At 36.1% G+C, this 26,160-nt stretch overlaps 1 protein-coding gene across 9 annotated transcripts in view; it reads right to left on the bottom strand.

The window, feature by feature from the left end:
* Positions 1-303: 303 nt before the first annotated feature.
* Positions 304-26,160, bottom strand: part of PDPK1 (3-phosphoinositide dependent protein kinase 1) — a 28,494-nt gene continuing 2,637 nt past the window's right edge. For 8 of the 9 annotated variants that reach the window (XM_027684108.1, XM_027684102.1, XM_027684101.1 and 5 more), the window contains exons 2-14: positions 16,067-16,336; positions 14,943-14,985; positions 14,606-14,743; positions 13,277-13,421; positions 10,786-10,883; positions 9,953-10,028; positions 8,433-8,501; positions 7,864-7,960; positions 6,551-6,724; positions 5,963-6,180; positions 5,257-5,314; positions 4,178-4,330; positions 304-3,589 (exon numbers count right to left, since the gene is read on the bottom strand). In XM_027684108.1, coding sequence (XP_027539909.1) covers positions 3,482-3,589; positions 4,178-4,330; positions 5,257-5,314; positions 5,963-6,180; positions 6,551-6,724; positions 7,864-7,960; positions 8,433-8,501; positions 9,953-10,028; positions 10,786-10,883; positions 13,277-13,421; positions 14,606-14,743; positions 14,943-14,985; positions 16,067-16,279 — 1,590 coding nt within the window. In that variant the 5' untranslated portion in view covers positions 16,280-16,336 and the 3' untranslated portion in view covers positions 304-3,481. The other variant, XM_027684107.1, reaches the window with a different exon arrangement.

Genomic DNA, 26,160 nt, shown 5'->3' with positions numbered 1-26,160 from the left:
TGTCAGAAAGAGAAAAGTGGAGCACAGCACAGATACTTTGATGTTTTCAGCATCTAAGTGCTTAGCAAATGGAATTGTAATAGGTCATATCAGTCTGCTCACAATGCCTCAACATCACATCTGAATCAAGTCTTCCTTTAATGTAAAACCTTTACAAAACTGGACTTTTAAGGCCAATGGTAATAAACTAGTTTCTCCAGTTTATCGAAGTAGTTTTAAACTTCCTGTGACTGGGCTGGATGCTGAATAAAACAGTGTTATTCAAAAGTCCTTTCTAGTAGTAATAGATGTATGACTTATGTGAAGTAGTACTTCATCCTTTCTTAAGCTCCACAACACAGAAAACTGATGCAATAGACACCTTTCTTAAAGTCAAATCCCCAGCAATGAAAAATTACAATACTATTGACCAGATTCTTCATAAATGATTGGCAATTGTTCAAATTGCAAAAGATGGAATGAATCAATAGATTGGGTTTCCAGTAGGTTTGCAGTCAGGAAGAGTCTTAAGAAGAGTCTTCTAGTGATTAACAACTTTTTTTTTATGCTTTGAAAACCTTGGATTAAAAGCAGAAAAATCACCTGGCTTATCTGCAGCTCTGAAGAACCTCCCGTGTACATTTCATTCCATGAACTTCCATGAACCATAGGAGTGATCTTCAGAACAAAGATTTGAACCTACCCCAGGTATAAGCATTTAAAATGGGAGCCAGCCCGTCATAGTATGCAGCACCTGTCAATACACATTTAAGTGGACAAACTGGTAAAACATACTTGAACCCACAATTGCTTTGTGTTGCGTCACTGTTCTTCTGCCACCTTTCAAAACCAGAGATTTCTCTTACAGTACAAGAAATACAAAGACCTCTCCCAGAAAAATTCTAGATCCTTCTCAAAAAAGCAACAGCTAAGTAAGACTGGATTAGGAACACTGAAGCTCTAAGTGGAGGGATGCCTCTATGAGATGCTCACAGTTTTCTAATGACAGCATTGTCAATTAAAAAAAGGAATTCTAGAATGCAGACATCAGCCTTCTTGACAGCTTCCTGCTACCAAGATCTGGCTGGCTGAAAGCTTTTGGTGGGCAGGACAGAAGTCTACTGAGAGAGGATTTTCAAGGTGTGAAAAAGCATAGTAATTGCTTTGTTATGGCAAAACGACTAAAAGTCTAAATATTACAGAAAACATGGTTAAGCATAGTTAGATTTCCACCTAGTGAACGAACCAATGGAGATCATTTTGCCAGACTTTTGTGTGAGACAAAGGTTTGTCACACTGCACAGCAGTGGCACCGTGAATCTCCATTACTGCCAAACTCTCCTGTATAAAGTTGAGAATATGTCTACATCTCTATACCAGAGCCTAAATCCAAAAGTGGTAGTTGCCTCCAGTGGACACAAAATATGGCTGAAATTTGACAGCCAGAGAACAAATGGATAGCACTGCAACAAATTTAAAATACCTGTCATCTTGGTTAGAACGGCAAATATAGCTTAATACAGACACAGATCAGAGGTGCACTATGCTATTCAAATTTGAGTGACAGGGAGTGTACTTTGTATGTGATGAATTTCTCATGATGCAAAGGGAATGCTGTTCTCTCTTCCTCAGCCATTTACAGGACACCTTCACTCCCTTAACACCAGGCACTGTAAGCCAGGGATTTACTTCTCTCAGGTCTGCGGACATGGCAGGATACAGAAGACTACCAGAATGCAGTTCCTCCAAAAGAAAAGGCAACGGCACTGTCTCTTTTAAAGAGTGAAAGATACTGGAAAAGCTGAACTGCCATCAAGTTCAACCACATAACACAATTCTTAAGAGATCAATAATAAATCTCCTTCACCCTGTACGAGAAAATATTCAACACGCATGTGTTTTCAGAGAAATCCTGATAAGCCACTGCTTTTAAAATACTGCTTCTAGAACAGTAGCCCATGAGTTTTTTCAACATTGTAGTGAAACCTTTCTTTGGCGGAAGGAAAAGCACATCAAGTATGACAACTCAAAATTCAAAGAGATGGTATGTGTGGAAAATGAATAAATAGGTGTGATGTTTATACTGCTTTTTAAACAAAGGAGGAATGCCTTTGTCCAGACCTTGGTCATTCCTCTCTGCAAGGTTCAGGAACACAGGCATGTTGAAAATACCATTAGGGGAGTTGGTTTTAGCACACAAAGTTGTGTCTTTGCAACACTGTGAGAAATGTTTGACCACAAAAAAGCCTTAATTTTAAGAGGACAAAGGAGATCGATATGAAAAATATTTTCATTTTATAGATATGCTTTAAGTACCATATATTTTCCCCTTTGTACGAATATTTTCTTTTGATTTTCTAACCAGATTACTTTATTATCTAATATTTCAATTGCTTACATTTTTTTCTAGAGTTCCTGGATATTTGGCCAAGGACCAAAAATAGGATTATTTGACAACTCATTATACAATGAGACAAAAAAAGTCAAGTAATCAATTGTACAAAGCTTTCACACTTCCTTCTCTACCCAGGTAAATAGGTTGGCCCCACTAAAACGCACAACACATGCACACCCTGGAAAGAAAGCTTCTAACTCTCATCTGCTGAAAAGGTGAAAAACTATTTACTACTTCAACAGTAACCTTTTCCCCCCATACTAACTAGCTTCTTTTTTAGTTAGCATTAGTTAAAAGCATGCTGGTAAGTTTATCGTCCCTTGATTAAACACACATGATTCATATTAAAATTTAAACTGAATGTTTAAAATCTTATATGCTTCAGAAGCCAACATTTCAATTTTAGGAAACTTTCAGTGCCATGTTCAGCATTTTACTCTCTCAAAACCTTTATCATTGGAGCCTGTCTGCCAGACACATACATCTGATTCATTCACGTAATTACTAAAGTACCATGTAAATCCTGCAACCAGAACTATATTAGGAATTACACAAGGGTGCAACTGACCTGGCTACAAATGCCATATACCAATAAGCTGGGGGACTGTGAGGAAAGGAAGAGAAAACAAAGAGGTGGTGCTTAGGAGAGGCATATAAAAGCTCCCTGATGAAATACAGTTTAATGATAATCTGAGAGTCACAGAAAACTCCAGCCCCATGAAATGCAAGGCTGGTACATGATTCGGCATGTGTGCGTGTGGATTGGTTTTAACTCATCTTAAGTGAAGCTGGTAATGCAAGGTCTATCCACTAGTCTGCAGCAGAAACTGAGCTGAAGTGCACAAAAGCAAGATCTTCACTGCAATGATATGCATGTGGAAGCCTCAAAATAAGCACAAAGAGCGAGCAAAGCAACCCTGAATTCCATTAGGTTTTTGCTTTTCTTCCTTTTTTTTTTTCTTTCTTAAAAAAAAAAAAAAAGAGAACATTTCAAACATATGCTTCCCCTTGAGATGGTAATAGGTGGGTTGAAAAGATTCCTCTGATCGGCTGCACACGAAGTTCTAGCAGCAAGTAGGGAAACTGGGAAATTTTGGATGAGCTTTACTATTTTGCAGCATTCTGGTGGTATCTGTTCCGCCAAACTTCATGTATCTTTTTGCACCATTTATGAGCATTCCCACTTGGGTCCATCAGGTAATATGTCCTGTTTGGCTATAAGTGAACAACATTTTTGATTACTCCAAACACAGTTTAAGCAAAAAGACATAATTATTCTGCACCTACCAATAAAATAATTATTCAGAATTAGTTCATAAAATTTCTAAAAGTTAAACTGAATTACAGCTATATAATATTATATATTACTGAATAACCATATATCTGGCACATTGTTAAGCAGTAAATATATTATTGGTATACTCCCCAATTTACTACATACAAAGAGGGCTAAATTTTCAAAGTCCTTCTTAAGAGCTTCCTTCAAATCCCCAAATCCACATATAGTTTATTTAAACAACAATAAAAATACAGTTGTATTTTTGTGATAAATGTGTATGTCAGGGTGGGGGGTTGTGTGGGGTTTCTTTTATTATTATTTGATTTTGTTGGGGGGGATTGGTTTTGTGCTTTTTTTTGGTTGGTTGGTTTTGTTCAGGTTTTTGTTTTGTTTTAAATTAAGACTATCAACCCTTGTATTTAAGTAATTATATTTTCTCCAGAAAAATCTATTTGATAACAACTTAAAATAGCTGCCCAAGGACCTTAGTGCATTTTATAAAGAAATCCAAGAAAGAAACTTACCGTATGAACAAAAAACGTCTTAAAATTCTTGGCTTCTGGCCGCAACTCTAATGACCATGGAATTTCTCCTTTTAGAACTTTGTTGACAGGATCCACATAATACAAGTGGGGCCCTTCTGTGAGCAGCAATTGGCGCCGACGTGCAAACAATCCCTAGTGAGAAAAGTAGAAGCAGCAATGCAAAAAAAGGCACAAAATAAAAATGTAAATGTGCAGATCTATGAATTGAACAACAGAGGTAGAATAAAACCAGCTCAGTGATAGGAAAGTATGTTTGGATTTGGGGGACTTCAGTTTTCCATTTACTTCACCTATTTGACCTCACTCCTTTTTTAAGGGGTTGCAGTGCATTCCTACTATGTGGCAAAACACAAGTACTATTTCGGGAAAACATCTTCAAATTCTAGCAAAACATAAAACACCTAGCTGTACATAGTGAAGCAAAATCTATTTGTCAAAGATTCCAGCACAGAAATCAACAGTTGTGATTTTGTAGAAAAGATAGGAACAAGCAGGTACTAACTTAGATGAAAGAGAACCTTCTTTCCTAGAAAGTTGATGCAGACTATCCTTGCTCAGCTGTACAATAATAAAATTAATACTTAAAGCTGTTCTAATGCCACCTCTACCCCTCTCAGAATAAAGGCACTAAGTCAGATCCAGGAAAAACACCACAGTTAAGAACAACATGAGCCTTGTATTTCATTTTTCAGTATTTGTGGCTCAAACTACATTCAGATACACATCAAGACAAAGTGTTTAGTGAGTGTCCACAGTGGGCTATATCAGATTGGGAAGAGAAGAGGGAGCAAAAACTCATTTACTACAATCTCAAAATAAAAGCATCAATAGCAGCTTTACTTTTAGCTTTTCCAAGAAATCAAAAGCACATCACAAAATTAAAAAAAAAAAAAAAAAAACTACTCACAAGAAAACACAGAATTTTTAAAAATAAACAATTTGCCACTTATTTATAAGTTCAACAAGTAAGCTTTAAAACAGGTTCCTTATCTATGCTGCAACTGTGCAAAAATGTGACAGCTGAATCTTGTTACAGGAACTTTAAAAAAACTCCTTACCTTTCTTTTGTCCACTGGACCCATTTTCAGGATTAAGTTATTTTCTACAAACTGATGCCTTAAAAAAAGAAAAATAACTATTACTCCAGAAGTAATTCTTTCATAGAAACAGCTATTATTAATATCAAGCAGTTTTCCATGTCACTCCCTAGCGTCTCCTTTTCCACCAAAGAGTCCTGAGCAACTTTACTAGATGAATTTTGTACTCTTCCTCATTCCAGGCCAAGGAGTTTTTTCTAATTCCTGACAGGGGTAGAAAAAAAAATTAAAAAAAATCACAATCACACATGAGAAACTTCTCTAAAGCATGCAAAGAAATGCTATCAGTTACATAGTCTGGAGATATTTTGGTTGGATATCAACAGAATATTACACACATAAAACCCCAACAACTTATAGCATTAGTAAGAAAGGAGGAACTTTTTCTAGTTCTAGGACTTCAGAACAAAGACTCCTCAGCGCTGGATAACGTCATTCTGCCTATTTTATAAACACACTCCATGCCAGCTTCTAGATTTGGTACATTTTAGAAATATAGTATTAGGGTTTTGCTGCTATTGCTTTAAAAACAGAAGTCAAAAAATGTAGTTGCTAATTGTTTGAAGATACTAAGATTGACAAATATTAATTTAAATCAAAATCACTTATTTTTCAAGATTCTTTATTGCTGTGCAAGTAACAGAGGAGTGACATTCAAAGATCCTACCAAGGATTTCCACCAGCTTGTTTTGCCAGAAGTAACCTCTTCTCATCTTCAGAAAACTGTAAGTCCAGCTCAAAGGAATTGTTGTCAAGATCATGAATATACTGTTCAATATTTCCTCCTGATGTCTGTGGTGTACTTGTCTCTGGGACAGACAGTGAATGGGAAGAGGCAGAACTAGAAACTTGCATGCAACCAAACTGACTCAGGAGATTGTCATACTAAAGGAGGAAACAAAACAAATTAATTAAATGTTTTGCGTTAAACTTTGGTTTTTAATTTAAGCATGTTTTTGTTTATTTTGCTTTTAGGCAAAAAAACTATTCTCTATAGATTAACAGGCACTTAAGCAAAAAAGTATGATTGATCAAAAGCAAACCAACTACTATTTTTTCAAAACACTCACTCTGTAAGAAAGCAAATGCTGACTTAAAATTTTACCCAGCAATTTTATATTAGATTAATACTTAAAGTCTTCATTAAAACATAACTAATCAGTAATTCCAGTAAAAATATTTAATATTCAATAATTATGCCTTAATGAAAGTCTCAGGCAGCATCAGAGCTGAGTATAGGTACAGATAAACATACATTTCCATAACAGTCTTCATCATCCTCTGACATAGCAGGTAAATACGCTGTAAGTTTAGGAGGTGTCTGAAGATGTAGGTTCTCCCACACAATGGATTCGAAGAAGGGATGAGCCTTAAGAGGTCCATATCCTCCCATTTCTTCACAACCTAATCTGTTGGTAGCATCTAGAACCTGAGCAAATCAAAATTAAGTTACCCTCCGTAAAATAATGACAAGGGGCAAGCACCATTCACATTTGCACAGCAGCATGTGAAAACTTAAAACCAGTTGGTCTCACTGTCCTAAGCATACATATGTATAATACGTGCTTATAATAAAAGATGTTATTTGTCAGTATGTCATGTCAGCGACATTTTGTATTAGACCAGCTCACAGATCTAAAGGAAGGAGCACTTCTTTCGGTCCACACAATTTTTTGCCTTTGCTTCTTCATAAACACAGAAGCAAACATACAGAGAAGGCCTGATGGAACATCTCATGTAAGTGTAGTCCACCATCACATTCTAGTGATGCAAGAAGCTGTGGAAGCTGTAGCTGGTGTCAAATATCAACCTCTCAAGCATCCTAAAATGACACAGTTCTCAGGATGTTAATATAACCTGGACTTCACCATTCAGCAGACACTGGCTTGGCCACAGAGCTGGCCTTGGACACAGGAACGCACTGCTAGGCCCTTTAGGTTGTACCAATCCTCATCCACAAAGGTAAGCATTTCCTCCTCACCCCCTGCTAATATGCTAGACTATTGAATCTGAAAAAGCTTATACCACCCAAAATGTTCTCTGCATATTCACTTTAGTGTCATGGCTATAATCTCGCTCATGGGATAGAACTACTTTCTCTTCCTACTTGTCAAACCTCCACATGAACAGTAATTCTTAGGCTGATACTCTTGAGATGTGTTAAAGTGCATGCTAATGCCAAGGTAAGTGGACTTACATTGTAATGAATGTATCTGCCTGTGATGTATAGAAGACTGTTTTCAACTAAATGATCCATTATACAGCTCAAAAAGAATTAATCTGAGAACTATATAAACTTGAGTATTTGAATCTTAATGTCTATGTGTAACACACAGTGTCTAGAATCACTTGCTTCCATTCAGAGACACTCCTTGTCCACATTTTAAGTTTAATGCTGTTTAATAACGGATGTTGATTTCTCAAGACACTCCCCACAGTCAATAATGCTCACAGCCCTTCTTACTAGAAGGTTTGCAACAGAGTGCATAGAAACTTTCAGAAAAGTTTCTGAACATAAGCCAAATGTTTCCAGTGTCATCAAGTGATTTAACAGCAGCAAATATTTACCAGTAACTTTTCAACAAGGTCTTTTGCCTTGGGAAAAAATTTTTCTGGAAAGTCATATTCCAACTTTATTATCTTCTGGAATATAAGATATTCATTTCTGCAAAAGAGAAAAATATTGACTCTTGTTATTAGTTTTCCATGGTTCTTTCACCTTAGCCTGCATAACTCGGACAAATATTAAACAGGAAATCTACAAGTTAAGTCATATTCCCATAAATCTTCCTAGGAGAAGGAGTACAAGTATCTATGATCCTGTAAGCACCAGATACTTGAGCAATAACAAATGATGCAGAGAGATGCCTTATACCCTCTTCACAAATAAAGTTATCTCTATGGTACAAATTACATGTGAAATTCTAGGATAACTTAAGGAATGTCTCTCAGGAACTCTAGTTACAGCTGTCTAAGCAACTTCAAGACATCAAAAAGAACAAATAATAGCAGGTATGACACTAACACCAACACTGCATCATGAAAAGCTGTACTTCAGAACTGGTAGTAAGGTAAAAGTCAAGATCAAGTCAATATAATTATGATCCACGTGTAAAGAATTAGCTTAAATCTCTTACCCAGCTCTAAATGGAGGCAATCCAGCTACAAGTTGATATATTATACATCCCAGAGCCCAGAGGTCAGAGCTTCAAAAGAAAGAGGAAGAAACATATAGCATCTTTTCATAACAGAAGTCTTTAAACTGTAATTTAAAAAGAAAAATTCTTAACCTTCTGCTACTTAAAACATAGCACAAACCCCGTGGACAAATTTGCTCTGTATAATTTCCATACTATTCTCACTTCAGCCCCTGACAGAAGAGAAGGCTAGCAACACAACTCTGTTAAAGAAAAAAAACTATACAGTAACAATCCCACAACAACTGACTACAAGGACACATACAAGACTGAATTCTCAGGCAAAATAATAGGTATACGAGTCTGAAAAGAATACTGATTTATCCACTATGACAATTCAAAGATGCATCCAAATTAATGCAATATATGCCACAACAGAATTTAAATCCCCTCCTCTAAGTATTTTATAAAAAACCCCCACCAAAACAAAACAATACAGCTTTTTCACTTGAAGTTCTTCTTAAGACACAAACAAAAAGGCAGACTATATGGTATGTGGGTGAGGGAAAGTTAAGTTTTAGCATGTTGGCCTGAAATAGCACTTTAAACTTACTGTACTTCAAGGTAAGCTATACGTAGATTTGATTAAAGTTTCAAAATCCTCATGGAAGACTAAAATACTAACAGAGACTCAAAACTACTCAAATTACAGATGAGGCATTATGCAACTTCTAAATAGAGATGATAGCCTGATGAAGTCTTTCCATCAGCCAAAAAAGTTAAAACCTCTCTACTGTAAGCAAAATGTGGAAAGTCTGATGGTATTTCTATCATTTCAAGAAATGCTAGCACAAATTACTACAGTTATTCCTAGAAGAGTTCTTTTTCCCCCTGTGGTTTTTCAAGCTATTAACTTACTCTTCCATCACCATAATAAAACAGATCTACACATTCAGTAGGTTACCATCAACAAGCAATTTTAATGAGTTAAGAGATTTCTTAAAGGCATCACTCATACCAGGCACCGAGATGAGCTTTAAAACATTGCAAACCTCAAGTACAGCTTAGCAAAAATAACTGCAAGTTGATCTAAATACAGGTCAAAGAAAGCTGCAGCCTTTCCCCTAACTGACAGCATGCGACATTGGTTGTTACTACAGCAGGAAATACCATTATTTGAGCAAGCTTTTATAAGACAGAATTAAAATAATTATATTGTTTGGATAACAGAAAAAAATTGATATATTTATGGGTAAGAAATCCAACTTCACATTATACACCTTCAACAACACCTAATCCTGTTTGTAGAACTCCAGAAGGTAGATTAATTGAGGAAACCAGCACTAAGACAAAAAGCAATACTTGTTAAGAAAAAAAAATTTTCAAACTTTCTTAAAAAACTTCTATACACAAGCATCTTTTTTCTTTACAATACTAAGCTTCCTTGCTTGATTTATCCACTCCTCCCCATTTAAGTATCCTGACAGAGTCAGTGAAGTTCTAAAATGTAGAGTCCTCACCTTTTACAGGCAGATTTCTCTGTCAGCAGTTCTGGAGAAACGTACTGTGCTGTCCCAACAAATGAATTTGCCCGCGCTGGTAAGGAAACAGAAAGAAATAAGCCAAACACATACTTATGGATAAACCAATCTTTCCCTTCCTCCCCTGTACCAACCCAATTAAAGAAACCTGCAAAGGCAATCCCTTGCAAGTTACATAATGCTACCAAGAACCCATGGGAATTTAATTTCTCCACCAATCCACACAACCTGCTCAGAAGAAACAAATCAGTCTCAGGGACACTCATGTGGTTCAAGAAGTTGGGCATTTAGGTACTTGGTCAGTTATAAAATCTACCAACACAAGCTTACTACATTCAAGAAAAAAAGGTTATCAAATTCAGTTCAGCTTAGTGCTTTCTTCAGGCATTGTTTGCAGCATCTATTTACAGGTTATTACTAAAAACTAGTGACACAAGAATTCTGTAACCTTCAGTGGCTATCAGAGTTCCACAAATGTGGAGTTAAAGACATAAACAGAGTAAAAACTTACTGTATCAGCTGAGCCACAGTACCTCTGTTTGTATTCTTGTCTTGCAAATGAAAACTAAGTAATTTGAAGTAGTTTGACTTCCCACTATATTTGGTGATCCAGCTGGCTATAACACTACACCAAGTATTACCTTTTCTGACATTATCCAAGCAGTGACACTCAAAACTCTTTCAAGATCTCTCAGTGATTTAGATGAGGTTGACGATATTTGAAAGTTACAATTTGGGAAATACATGTACATTTTCAAAGGATCACTTGCTATAATTATCTGTGTTACATAATTAAATAAATCATGGCATACCTTGTCTGCTATCTGCAGATAATACTTTCGCTGTTCCGAAGTCTGTTATTTGAATGTGCATATCTTCATTTAATAAGATGTTCTCTGGCTTAAGGTCCCTAGAAAAGACAGACTTTTATATTCAAACACCATACAAATGAAAGTTGCAAAACTGTCTAGTGACTTAGGTACACAGTGTTATCATAAATGATGCAGACATTCTATAAACATTGTTGCAACAACTTTCTTCTAACTTGTAGCTGTCAACCTGCAGACTATCAGATTTGGATAAGCCCCTTAATTAACATTTTTTCTAAAAAGACCTTAAGTAATTAATCATCTCAAAACTACACTACTGTGCATCTCAACAGAAATGAAAAAAAAAAACATAAAAACCAAAACCAAACAAAAAACTCCCCAAAACAAACAAAAAAAAAGCACCTCCCAACAAATCCCAACAAAAATCTCACCCCACAAAAACACACACAAAAACCCAAGCCCTTTCACTCCAAAGCCTTAATTTAAATAACACCTGACAGACTGATCCAGCATTAAGATCTTCTAGGCCTGTTTCCTCTGTGCAAAACTCCAGTTAGTCAAACAGTGGCAAACCCAGCCCCAGCTAAATGTCCAGACTACGTAAGAACTGTAGACCACCTCCATGTATAATCTGTCTTTCAAATGTATGCCTACCATTTGCATGGACACTGCCACCATTCTGAACAAAACCAGACCTCACAGTATGACGAACACAACAGAAAGCAATATAGAATTAGATGTCAAGAGGCTTGTCAGCAACAAAATAAGGAGGACTGGGTGACACTGATACGGTATTACTTTGCACAAAGTCTCCTCGGCTGAAAAGATGACATACTTCCCCCTCCTAAGCAGTATCTTTGAATGCTCATAAAGAAATCTAGCAGCATGGGAGTTGTTTCGGTTGACTGGTAAGCAAAAAAACAGTACAAATTCAAAGCTGTTTCCATCAACCACTGTGCAGCATTATTTTCGTCAGATTGCAGCCCCCTATAATGAAAAACCATGGGTTGTACAATTTAAAGTCTGCGGATTAGCAGAGAGAGCAATTGGAATGAAGTAATTATGACATACAAGCCATAAAAATCCTCTTCATTTTCCTGTAACTAATCTCAGAGAGACACAGAAAGTATATGAATGGAATGGACCCTTTTAACAGTTCTATGTGGGGCTTTTTTACATATACATTTGTATGTAGACATATTGTACTCTATACACACATATACACAGTGTTTATATTATACACCTACATTAATACTGTATTATGGATCTATAGCTATATAACTAGATACATAGAGATATATCTGTAATAACTTTTCCAGAGTAGCCTGACATCTGAAACTGGTTCTATCTCATGTCCTATTTCTTTAGGCAGCAGAAAATCCCAAGAGCTTTCAGGCACTGCTAGAGCTGTAGCCTTATAAACTGAATACTAAGTTCTCTAATTGCACAATCTCACTGTTTCCTTTTGAGCTTCTCATAAGGGCCTTCATATGAAGACAAGTATAAAGCAGCTCTTCTGTAACACAAAATTTCCAAAATAGGCTTAGTAACACTGACAATCATGCTACATTCATTTTATAAGCCTTCTCTCAGCCTAACACATGGACTGTAAAAGTGAATGAAACTGGGAGTTCTTGAATGTTTTTTCACCCTCGTGGAAAATTTTATGCTTTCACACTGTCCACATCCATCCCCCTTAGATTCTATTCCAAATTATTACACAAAAAAGTATTACAAAAACACTTTTTCCTTTTAAATGTAACTGAAAGAAGTAATGCTATCAGAATTATAATCAGCCAGCTTTCTGCCAACTAGCATTTACTGTTTCATGACAACTGCTTGGTATCCTACAGGCACAATAGATTCCTTACCCAAAAAGAAGTTCTGCAGCTCAGATGTTTAGCACTTAAAACCTTAATTTATTTAATAAACATGAATGAAAAAACATGATTATCCAAAGAATACAATTACATCCAGAACAACTGTGAAAGTACTATTAGAAACTTCGCTAGATTTCACCATTTACCTAATTATTGTTCAGCTTTGTGGAAATTGTTCACTCAGTGAAAACTGATATAGATTAATTTTACTTTTCTTGATTATATAGCACACACTAAATCACACACCAGAAAAATTCTAATTACCTTTGCTACATAACAGCACAGGAAAAAAAGCGTAGTTAAACAAAAAAGTCAGCTTCTGTTTTTAGACCAACTGATCAAGCTTGAAAGACAAGCTTTTGGTAATGTTAATTCTAGGCCAGAAGGTTTTCTTACTTCTTCCTGCTACAACAGTTTGTATAACAACAGAGATTGGCTCTCCTCCTCAAGTTTTCTATGTTTAGCTACTGATATTAACAGTACCAGTGCTGATCAAATGCTACTATGTGCTAATTAACTTTTCACAAAATTCACTAAGAATGTTTCTAGAAAAAAAAACAATCAACTGCATGTTGGTCTCAACTTTGTATTACCTGTGAATTATTCCTTTCCCATGCAAATACTCCAGGGCTGATACAATTTCAGCAGTATAAAACCTGGTACAGGTCTCATCAAATGAACCAATTTTGCGTATATACTTTAGCAGCTCTCCGTTTTTGGCATAACTAAGCCCAAAATCTGCATATAAGTAGTTAAGGTCTATCTCTAAGCCATTCTAAAACAAAAATCCCCACATCTCATTCCAAAGTAAGAATAATACTAAAAATACATAAACAGGAGGGAAGAAGTTGGTTAATTTGAAACTTTACACGGCAGCAGCCCAAAATAATTACTTAAATATGTTAACAACCTAGGACACAGGTCCCAATTTCTTAGCACAGCAAAGACTACATAAAGGGGTAACTTTGTTGTTTTTTCAGACTGTGACCCAACTAATTAATTTAAATTGTATACATAATTGCCCTCAAAAAGAATTATTTACAGTAAAAACTGATATAAGTTTAAAATTGCCCTATCACCTGAGAAGTACCAGAGCAAGTGTTTCCACTACAAAGAGGCTCTGTGAGCTCTTTTAGAGTATGCTGCATGAACTCTAGGGCCTGCGAGCACTGCCAGCAGCCTCTGGGAAAACCACAACTACTTACTGACCCCACAAACAGACTGATCTATCCCTTTAGCCTTGGCACAGCCAATTGGAAACAGAAAGTTTAGGAGGAAATTCACATCATTAACGTTTTCTTCACAAGGAAAAAAATAAAGCCAACTGTCAACCAATGAGCTTCCAGGATGAAACTGTACTTTGCAATTACTGCTAGAGAGAGAGCACTGGAAACAGAAGCCCAAACAGAAGATTCAGATTATTCTGTAAGCACTTTTACACAAGAAAAATTTTAATAATAGCTCTAACTGCCAAAAAAAAATAGTAGTAAATATAGCTGGCTACCCCTATTAAACATAGGAATCGTGGTGTTTTACTACACATATATATATATATATACACACACATATACAAATAAAATACTTCTTAAACACTTCTCATACACCACCCCAATTTAGTATTTTTAAATTACTTTAAACTTGGATTGTTGCAAGTCACCCTTCAACATTTACCACACGGACAATTTGTTTTGTTGCTCTCCCCTGTCCCACAAGACACCCACTCTTCTCTTTGAGGGGACCTGCTTATTCCATCTGCTTAATTTCCATTAAAAGCATGACCGCAAAAATTGCAGCACGTACATTAGGCTATTTAAAGTACCTGAAGTTATTTTCATCATTCCTGTTAGACCATGTTTCAAAGGAACCTAAACTGGGTTCCTGTTAAGAAAGTGTTACAGCAAGTTTTAAAACACAAAGGATACATAGCTTTTCATCATCCTGAAAGGTGAAGTAGAGTTTCACAAAAAAAGGGTGATCCAGACGGGACATTACATCTCTCTCTCGTGTCACATATGGCACCTTGTTCTCTTTTATGATATGACGTTTTTCTAGAATTTTAACTTAATGAAAAAAAAATAGAGTGAAAATAGAATAGGTACAATCAAATGAAGTCCATCTAAGTAATTTGTTTTGGGGCTTTTTGGTTTGATAAAATTATCATAAAACCATTAATTCTGTTTTTTTCAACAGGTGTTTTGTACCAGGACTACATTGATATTATATTTTCTAATAGTTCATGTTAAAGGAGCCAATACTTACTGGCATACTCTCTAGAACTTGCCAATTCTCGAGCCAAGACGACCTGTTGCCAGAGGAGAAAAAACATATTGTAACTGCTCATTAAAGACGTACACTAACACTGATTTTAATCTTCCAGTCAGTATTCAGAACACAACAAAATATTTAAGCATGTGTTCATATTATGCTGGCTTCAACAAGACTTCTGTGGAAATTCAGTTCAGCACAACAATGCTTGTTTTGCTAAAAGACTTACACACTTGAGAGGGAAAACAATGATTTACTTTTTTTCCAGAAGAATTCTGAAGGTTGTAACGTAAGTCACAGTAAATCACCAAATCTTCTTAAAGAGGGGACAAAAAGCCACAGGCTGAGGAATATTTATAAAGATCTAATTGTCACAGTACTTTCCTTAACATAAATGGCAAAGACTGAAAGATAAAATTTATCTGAGAGACCAAAAGTAAAAAGTCACACAGAACTTTTAACTACTCGCAGTTTGTTAAGAAGATTTAAATAAAGGGAATGGCAGATTTCCAATTAGTAGAAGCAAGAGACGTAACTTCAGGCAAGCAGGTTCACATTTTTAAAGAGAAGATTTTGGGGGAACACAAATTAAAGCTCATTTTCAAGAAAGAACTTTATAAAACGCAACTTTAAAGACAATCGTAAAAGTCCCCTTGCATGAATGCAAGCAATAATCTTGTAACAACAAATGACTAAAGTTTTCAGGCCTTCCCATTGTAAGTATATATCCATTTCAACACCTTGCTAGAATCTCAACTTTATACTAATTGCATAGTTCTTACCAACACAAGCTCCTAGACCAGTTCCAATCCTTTATACCAATCCTTTTAACATAAGCTATTATGCTATCACAATTACATTAGAACATTAACTGAAAATCCAAGCATCAAGACAATAGGATACAATGGAACTTCTTATGAATTTAGAAAGTGCTTGGAAAAAATCAGCACCATATTTAGTGCAACACTATTTTAACAGTTCAGCTTAAAACCGCTATGTCCCATTCATTTATTCTTCAAGCTGTTCTTTCCAGATTTAAATCTCATCAATCTTACACACACAACAAATTTTGAAGTTTATCTAAGATATTTGGCACCTCTTATAAAAAGTAAAGTTACCGTTGAGAAAGATCCTTCACCCAGAATTTTCCCAAATTTGAAGTCATCAGGTCGTTTCTTTCGAGGCTGTGGAGGCTGCTGTCCTGTATGTTGCTGCAAGGAGCTGGAATTAGATCTTGATTCAGGTGCCGTGCTTTCCATGTTAGATCCCTGTCTGCTGCCACAGGGGGAAATGACAGATGGAGAGCTGGAATCTGCTTCGTTCCTCACCATTGATGGGGATGAGCAGGAGCATAACACCACACTTGACTGGATTGGAACAGCATCATACTGAAAAGAGAAATGAAACCGTTATTCCCCTACCTGGAAAAACAGCACTTTATTTCCATACAAGAATCACGTAAAGTCTTCTTTGTACGAGTTATCACTAGAAATTTCTTTAGGAGGGAATGTCAGTATTTATTTTGGCAGCTCAAATTTGTTAAACAACTCTGTTTAGGTCACGCTGTCATATAGCCATAAGTCAAACGTCTGAATATTTAATTAATGTTTTTTTCAAACTCAAAAAAATGCTCCCTAACACCAAGTTACCAAATTTCACAGTATATTCTCCTACAAATAACATGATCTTTAAACTTATAGTTATACAATGAACACCTGTTTTACTGGTAACATTAGTTCAGAAATCCAAGTTACAATGAACTGTAAATGAACACATGAAAACTTTATTGGAGACAAAGGACACATTCTTATTTTTTTACTTGGAATTTCACTTTCTTCAGTACAATTGGGGAAGGACAAGAAGAAAAGAGATAACGTACAAAAGGCAGATCAGCTGGAGGGTTTAATAATCAGCAATATCTAATACTTTTTTTTTTGAAGAATGCTCTGGTTCATGACCTTTTAAAACAAGGGAGATTATATTATTCAAATTGTACATATGGTCACATAAAGACAACCCAACTGCAAAACAAAGAACCAGACATTGCCCAGAAAACAGCAAGTACAAGAAACACGCTCCTAAAACTGATTCATGCAATATACAAAGCAAATCATCATTTGGTACCCTTTCATCAATTTTCCCTAAGTAAGACCAAGGAATCTTGTCAAGCTGCTTTCCATCCCTTTTGGTAAAACACCATTAGTCTCTCAGGGTCTGCTTCAGATGTTTTACTTGAAACTGGCCAGAAAATGTAAACAATAGGAGAGCTCTGCTAAACTTCTGCTGACAACAAAAACTTAAAGGGTACCTAAACACAGGAAATGTTTAAGAAAGTTCACACCATGTATGAACGTTATTTTTTAATCTCAGTATTCTAACATACATGCAGCAGAGCGAAACAATGACTTAATGAAAAACTCCTAACCTCAAAACAGATGTATTCTATAACCCTGACTAGTCTGTAACATACATCATGTTGATATTCAATTAAAAATTACTTCCGACAAAAAGAATTTTTTACCTCATGGATTTCAATTTGATTCAGAACAATTTTCTGCATTTCTGTCAGAAATCATCATCATGGCTGGGCTTCGTGAACGAAGATTTGGGAAGGGCTCTACCCACGTTTGTTACAAGCGCGCTGGTGGCTAAAGAGGCCAATACGAGACAGGCACGTCCAGTTGCAAAGGCAACACCGGACGTGTCAGAAATCACTTTAGAAGGGAATTGGACTTGTATTTAATCATGCATATGGCCTTAAAGCCTAGCTTCCAAATTAACAATTCTTCACTTGGCTGTGCTCTGTGCAGCAGGAAAACACTGCCTTTATTTACTGCTAATCTCGATACTATTATTATGAGAACAGCACGTACACAATAAAGTATATGTGCTGTAGATCACAGTCCCTTTCATGCCTTATATACACATATTTTAACTGACACCTTCCCCAGACTAACTATTGCCCCCAACATTTTCACAGCCCAGATGAATCACCTCTTCTTCAGACAGCTACTCAAACAGCAGCCTGTATAAAAGATACACACTAGCTAGTATTAAAAACAAGTTGTACCCTTTCCCAGGAAGACTGACACAAGCATGACTGCTCAGCAACTGAAGTGATGCCAATATAAGAAACATCCCATTAATTGAAATACAGGAAATACACATGCACACACACTAAATATCAAGATTTAAATGATGAACTGGCTCTAGTCATGCTATTCTAGAGCAGAAGAGGATTTACACATAAATAAAGCAATAGCATTGCAAGGGGGTCTGATTAGATTCTGCAGCTAACGAGATCAGCCTGAAAACACAAACAAACAAGAAAAAAAAATCCACCACAAAAGCACCAGAGAGCACTGAGAGAGAGGGGGGAAAAGGTGTTGGATGCAGTGTGTTTCCTTACACAATATTTGAAACTCAGTCACAATGAATATCAAGTACTGAGAAGTCCTAAGGGAAGAGAAAGGACTGAAGGACTTTGTAGGAAGAGAAGGTTATTTCCAGCCAGCGTATAACATCAATTAGTCCCCTCACTTTCTTAAAGGAAAGTCAAGATTAAGAAAAAGAAGGACAGAGGAAGATGCAATAGATTTAAAGGATCAGTTATGTAAGAAATGACAGAACTATGCAACCTGGTCTGTTATGTTGCACCTCAACATTTATAGAAAAAGGTAACTCCTACACTTGTCTTTCCACACTTCCACGTATTCTTCTTTAATATTTTGTGTCCTGTATTATTTAGCTTCTCAGTTGTATTTTGAAAGACTCCAAAAAACATGTCTGCAGAGACCATACATGTCTCTACACATAGGATGTTTTCATATACGCAAGAGACAGAACAGAGGCCAGCTCATCAGATCTAACCTTGTACCATCAGTCTTTTGTAAAAATCAGATTTAAGATCCTTCTTCTGCTAGATGCAGACATTTTTTAGTGAGATATGAGGTCAATCGCTGAAGAATTTTAAAACCTTCTAAACTGCATCTGCAGTTCTCAGAAGCTTGAGGATGATATCCTTCTAGCAATTATTAACTCAGCTGGCAAGCCAGTGAAAGCACAGACCCTCATATAGTGACAACAGACTTACTTATTGGATGTCATGGATCACCACGGACCACCCTGATTACTACTGATCTAATAATTTTATTTCTGTTTTTAAAAACTAGTCTGTAACACTACCTACTTTCCCAAGCCGTTAAGGGTGCTCTTTTTCATTTACGTTCACATAGAAGTTGTTTCCTTCTTAGTGCAACATACTCTGAATTTGAAAACCTTATAAGAAAGAAAATAACAAACCTGCTGAAGGTACTGGAAATCATAGATCAACAGACACATCAAAATCTTCATTAATTTTCACTAAATCATTAGAAATAGGTTTCCTTTTATTTACATGCCACAAAATAAGTTCTCATATGGTTCTTTTCCCATTTTGCTTGCAAACAGGAAAAATAAACTTAAAGAGAAGTAAACCTGAATCAATGCAAAAAGCCCACTAGATACCATTACATTTTTCCTTTCCTCCCAGCCACCGAAATGGACTCATACATTTGGCATCATTTTTGCAATTCAGCAATTTGACAACTGCACTATCACTATAGCTTTTAATGTATCTAGTATCTATACATATCTATATGCATCAAACAAATACCACACTGCTCTAAAGCAAGTACAACCACAACAACTTCATCTCTACCAGCTTTTTCCCACCACAAAATCTGCAACACCACTTTTGCTGAGACAGTTCTATCAACACTGACAGCAGAAAAAAATACTTGTAGAGATTGGGCTTTCTGAAACTTCCAGTATTTTTTACTTCTGTCCTAACTGATAGGATACTGAACCCTGAAGATGCCTGAGAATATCTTTCCTACTGCTGAAACTCTCCAAGAAAGATCCCCTTCCTGTTAAGAAAGTCAGCATGAACAAGGTCCAGACCTCTCAGCTGCCTAACAACACTGAGTGACTGCTGACTGTTCCTGAATCTCAAGCTGCAGTAAGACAGACACAGTCACAAAAGCTCTTCCCTCCAGATACCTATAAGGGTAATTTTTTGGAAGCAGACCTTGCTAACAGAAAGTATTATTTATACAAAGCAACGTGACCTCTACACCTCAAGTAGTAAGTTTGTGTTGATTACAAACAATGCTAATGAGACTGTATAAGTTAGAAGACTGGCACAACCCTCTTATGAATGTTTTTATGGTAAACTGTATTATAGGTCTACTAAATTAATGCAGATAGATGTCCCTAAAACATTTAACTTACCATTATATAATAACTAAAATACAGAATACTGTGGAGAAAGGGGAATATACACAGGCTATACTATTTAACACTGGTTAAATTCGTAAACAACTTATAATTAAGAGTCATCCCCAAACACAGATCCCTTCCAGTTCACAGCTAGATTGCCTCTCAAACCAAAAAGGTTGAAAGAAACAGAATAATTGTACAAATTTAATGACTGAGGGGAAAAAAAAAAACAAACAAAACTGCATACCATTATGTAAAGAAACATGTTTCTCTTACTTAAAGCAATCTAATTAGATAAAGAGTTAGACCTTACTTTTCTTTCTACCAAAACATTACTACAATTAAAATATGGTCCAAGAACCTAGGTATAATGATGGGGCACAAGCGGAGAATGAACTTAAGCTAGTCCATACTTGAATATACAGAAGTAGAAAGCATGAACTAGGAGAAGCAAGGTCTTAATGCCACTAGTAGGGTGCAAACATTAAGGAAAAAAACCAAAACAAATCAGTTTCAGGAGAAAAATCAAGACACTGAACTCCTGGGAAACAAAAAAAATCTAATCATCTGACTAGATTAAGCTCCTGAAAGCTGTGTTTATTAAAGAATCTGACTGTTTCAGCCATTTGGTAATATAGAACTCTGAAAATTAGGATCGCCTGCAATTCAACAGAACCCTTAGTGGATATAAGAACTACAGACTGGTGTACGTCATAAGTGCTAGACTGAAATATTATAAGAAATTCACAGACTATCATGAATATAAATCAATACAAACATGTATGCCCTATATCACCAAAATCTGCTTAAGAAATTGCAGGATTCAGAAAGCAACATACCAACACTCTGAGATATCTATAAATTTATCTTTTCACTTACAAATGAAAACTGAGAGGCTTTCAAAACAGATATGACATGATACGGTACAAGAGAGCCTCCCTGGCTGTCATAGTATTCCATCACATCTCTGTGACAGAGCAGTCTTACATCTCTGCCAAACACAGCTCTTTGGTACAGGGACATCTGCCAAAATCTACGTATCTAAGACTTACTGTACAAACTAATAGATCTTGAAGTAAAAATGTGAATTCCATATATTAACCTGCACAATTAAGAAGGAATAAAAGCTTTTATTACACATTAAGAGAAGGCAAAATTGCTTTCAGTGGACAGGTGTTTTGTAGTTTTAGAAATAAAGCTGACTTGCCGCTATTTATCAATACTGAGATTCTGCTAAAGACAGTTTAAGTGAGATAGGGTTGGCCTGAGAGGTTTTGTAAATTATTTTGACATTGTCATATAAACTAAAAGTTCTGAAATTGAAATTTATTTTGTATTGCTTGTAATTTAAACATTGACAACCTGGGGTTTTAAAGGGAAAAAATTAATAGCTGGCAGTTATACTTAATATATTCTTTTCATGGCACACTAGTGTTTCAGAAGGTTGACAAAGATGCAGCAACTGCATCTGACATACATCTTGTATCTGAAAAAGAGCATCAGAAGGGGCAATTAACAGATATTACGCACAGCTTTCCCACTGGCCTCCTCCCCCCTCATATCCCACAATTAAAATGTTTACCTTCTCTATGTTCCCCAATACCTATTTGTGACAGTCTCCACTTCAAAGGCTAGAGTGCAACACACCCTGGGAGTTCCAGCATATTCCAAAATTAAAAAGCAACTCAGCAGGTCAGATACTAAGGCCTGAATATATGTCCTCAAACTATGCCTCTTAGTACTTAAAATGAGAATGCAGGCAAAAGCAGTGTAGTTCAGCTACAAGAAACTTAAGATACAAAGAAACACTGATTCAGAATAACAAAATCCAACTAAAAGCCTCACCTTTCAGTGCAAAAAGCACAGTACAGATTGCACTTCCCAATATATACCAATCCCACACAGGAGTGGTTTGCAGAAACTGTAATGACTATTGTGTGATCCCTATCAATATTTAACACCAGTTTTCCTTTCATAAACTGTGGGTACACCAGAGAGAGTGCCCTGAATGAACGCAACCCAGAGCAACATTAGACAGTGTGCTCTCATAAACTGCAGCAAACATCAGTTCTCAGACCTTACACGCTCATGTCTATTTCTGCTCTGGACTTCTGCCTAAAAACGGATTGTCAGACTTTCTGCTAAAGTGACCAACAGCATCCTCTTTCTGTTAACCAATTGTACGTTTGTGTGTAGAGAAACAATATACTGAATAATTTATCAAACTCCATTGCATGCCAGTTTCCATTTATATGTGCTTAGAAGTTTGTCAGATAGTTTAAAGAATTTAACAATACAACTATCTGCCAACATTATTATTACATCTAAGGAACGAAGATACTTGCCTAAAGAGAAAAAACATTCATTAAAATGTGTCATTAGATGCTGTCACTGTCTTCTCATTATAACCTAAAATCAAGCATGTAATGGATGGAACAAAACATAGATTAAACCAAGCCTCAGCAGTACTTCTGGATGCACCACACAGCTAGTAAATTGGTCACCCACCTAACAGGTTAACTTCGACACTCTAGTACATACAGCCACATTAAATTAAATAAAAATATCATAGTAATTTGGAGGTATTTAAAAACATGTATTTTGCTCACAGTCTCAGCTTGGCAGAAGTTCAACAGGATTTCTAAGAGCAAACACTCCTCTCCAAAAAAAAAAAAAGGGCATTTATTAAAAACTATACTATGTTACAAAGATATTTTCCTGAGACAAAAGGATGCTCTTTTCTACAGAAAAGTTTTTTGAAGATCATAATAAGCCATTTTCTTCAAATTGCAGCAAACTCTACTCCAAGTATTAATTGTAGATATTTAAAAAGCATTAACATCAAACATTAGTCTTCTCTAGCACAGTGGTTTGCATTTATGTTGCATAGAGCTACATCAGCACTCCTTCAAACCTCATCATCAAATGGTATGCAAAGATGACTGCAGTGAACTTAAAATTTAGCTCATAACCCAACAAACTGCCCATCAATTCCACATATCTTGAAGAAACTGACCATTAGTCAGCAAAACAGTCCGAAGCCAAACAATTTGTCAAAATTTATACTTTGATGAAGGTTCATAACTGGTTACCAATTACTACATTTAAATGAACAGATTAGAATCTCATATTTCAATTATAAAAACTATTTTAACACAAATTTGTTTTGCAAAAGAATCTGAAGTCATACATCTATCTGGTGTGACATTTTTTGATCTCAGAAGTTGCCACCTGAAAAACTGTTGCTTAATAGACCATTTTTATGAATAAACCATGTAAATTTCGAAAGAATTCAGCTATATAAAAGGAGGATTTTTTTTGTTGTTGTTTAAACAGAATGCTATGCTAACTGATTAAACAAGTTTAGGAGCCGACCCACCAAAACAACTATGCTCACCTCCATGCCCACTGTTATTTGAAGCTTCTCAAATGCTGGACGGTAAGCACTCATTGAAGCACTGCATAAAACTGTTCCCTCAAAAAATCTCTTAAAAAAATATCTTCATAGAATAACCATAATTTAAAAGACAAGAAGAGATCTTTGAAAATCATCTCTTGGTAATACATTCCAAGATTAAACATTATATGAATTAATGGAAGGAAAAAGCTTGGAACAGATAATTCTTCAAAGACACTATTTTACCTAAAATGGCTGGCACCTCTGTGATAGTGGGAAACAGAAGTACTGTTTGTCTACTGATGTTTCTTGTTTTGTGCAGTAAATCCAGAACACAGTTCATACGTAAGTGAGTAATGGGGATATCAGCTTCATGTTATATCAGCAAAAATATAGCAAACAGGCTCAATGATTTGGAAGCAAAGAGAACACCTCTGCATTATGAGACTGTTTTGACTCTTTATTTAGGGAATAAAGGTATTTTATCTACAAGACTGATTTTGTTTCTATAGAAATTAATTTTTCACATACAGAGCAATGCTGATCCAAAATTTTAGTTAATGTAAATGCCTTTCTCTAAATTTGACCACCTTACATACAGTGGCATTTCCTGCCACTAATTTCCAGGCTTCTAATTCCAAATTCAGGTAGGGATTAAAGCTAATGAAAGGATTTGTAAGAACCTGCATATCAGCCAGTTACACTCTAACCTCCTCTACTGCTAGGCAAAGCACTTAAGTTCCAAGCACCTTCAGGGACAGAGACTATTTAAGGCCTCCTTTCACTGCCTTGAGCCTCAAAACAAATCAGAAACAGGAAACCACAAAAATCTCCAAGTCAGCCTATGGCCCAAATAAAAAAATCTAAAGTCAGTCTATGGCCCAAATAGCTATAATGTAAACAAGCCATTGAGAATTCATCTCACATAAAACAGATCTAGGCTAGCTCACAAGAAAACAAAAGCCATCTGTGATCGCAGCAGTCTATAGATCCCAGGCTACACCAGCAGCTACTCCCGAGGCACAAGGATGTTCAGGTGCTGCACAGCAGGGATGGGGCCCACTACCATACAGAAGGACTTCCAATGCCAGGCTCCTCACCAGCAGCTTGAGGAGGCAAAGAGAACAGTTTGGTGTGAAGAACAGAGAAGAAGCCACACGGAGGTGGCAGTATATAGATGGAGTCTATAAAGGATCCATGGCACAGTCAAAAACTGTAAATTAAATTTCTGCAGGATTACTAAAGAACTGAACACCAAATTTAATACTTTCTTTTCAGAAGAATGTGGTATGCAAGTTAATCCTTGTAATTTTTCACCATAAAGAATTATAAAGTATTTGCCAGGTGAAGTATCTACAGCTTGTTTTTTAAAGCAGAAAGCAACTCTCAAGTTCAGTATTTAGTCACACAGCAAAAGTTATTTCCTCCAGCACTGTTGAGTAGAACCCATAAGATGTTAAAAATAAGGTTCCAGACCAAACAGCTAACTGTGTGCATGTTGTATTCAGTCCTTTCAAACACTTTAGACTGTGGTAGCTTTCCACGAGCTTAACTGCAAGTAAGACGTCAGAAAGGGAAGTGAGGAGGGAGGACAATCAGCTCCTTCCCCTTTTTTTCTTCTTTATTACATACACATAATCTAACTTGGCCACTTGCAAAGAAAGATTTTCTTATTTGAAATACCAGAAACAGTGATTCCTTGGCTTCACACATAATCTTCAGAAAGCTCCAATATGAGGAACTTGGAAAAGGATTTTCTCTTTCAAACATACTTTAAGTTCACTTGCATATTTTCTGATGCCAGAGTTGTGCTAGTTCTACAGCAATCCCTACAGTTTTTCTAGAGAAAAAATAACTATATAAAATACAAGTTTACTGTTAAAAAACAAGGATTACTAAAACATTTCACATGTTCATAGATCAAACTTATTTTTATTACTTTGCCGGTTTACTACATTTTTCAGTCCAACAAAGTGATTGTGCCCCTGGTTTCATGCCTTCTGTACAAAAATTCCTGCAAGAATTTCAATAGTCAGCATCTCTTTCCAAGTTTTTCCTGCACTGCTGCTTTCCAGTTGATCTGCTTTAGGGAAGTGCAATGAGCCCAAGACTGCTGGGTGTCTTACAACGGCAAGCTACAGCAATCTAATTATTGAGTTTCAAGAGCTACAAGAAACAGACATTACTTCTGGTACTGTATGTAATGGATCAATAACCCAAAGAACAATTTGCTTTAAAGTAAACAGGCTACCCCCACAGTGGAATCATTGTTTAATTGATCATCGCTATTATACCCAGATTATTCCGTGGATCATCTCCTTTCTAAGGGCTACAAGCACGTCTTACATTGGAAATATGAATGTATATAAAATTGCTCCTCTTAAAACTTTCAGTTTTTCAACCTTTGAGTACCTCTTCAACATCCACATCTTTTACTATTTTCTATTCCTGCAGCCTGCTTTGGTAAGGGATTTACAGAAAAATTATCCCAATTAAAAGCCTACGCATGAGTGATAAGCACTAATCATAGCTTTATGCTGAAAACTCAAGAGAAGA

This window comes from Neopelma chrysocephalum, unplaced genomic scaffold (assembly GCF_003984885.1).
Source record: "Neopelma chrysocephalum unplaced genomic scaffold, ASM398488v2 Primary Assembly neopelma1_65b, whole genome shotgun sequence".
Lineage (NCBI taxonomy): Eukaryota > Metazoa > Chordata > Aves > Passeriformes > Pipridae > Neopelma > Neopelma chrysocephalum.
This window is presented reverse-complemented; position numbering and strand designations above follow the sequence as displayed.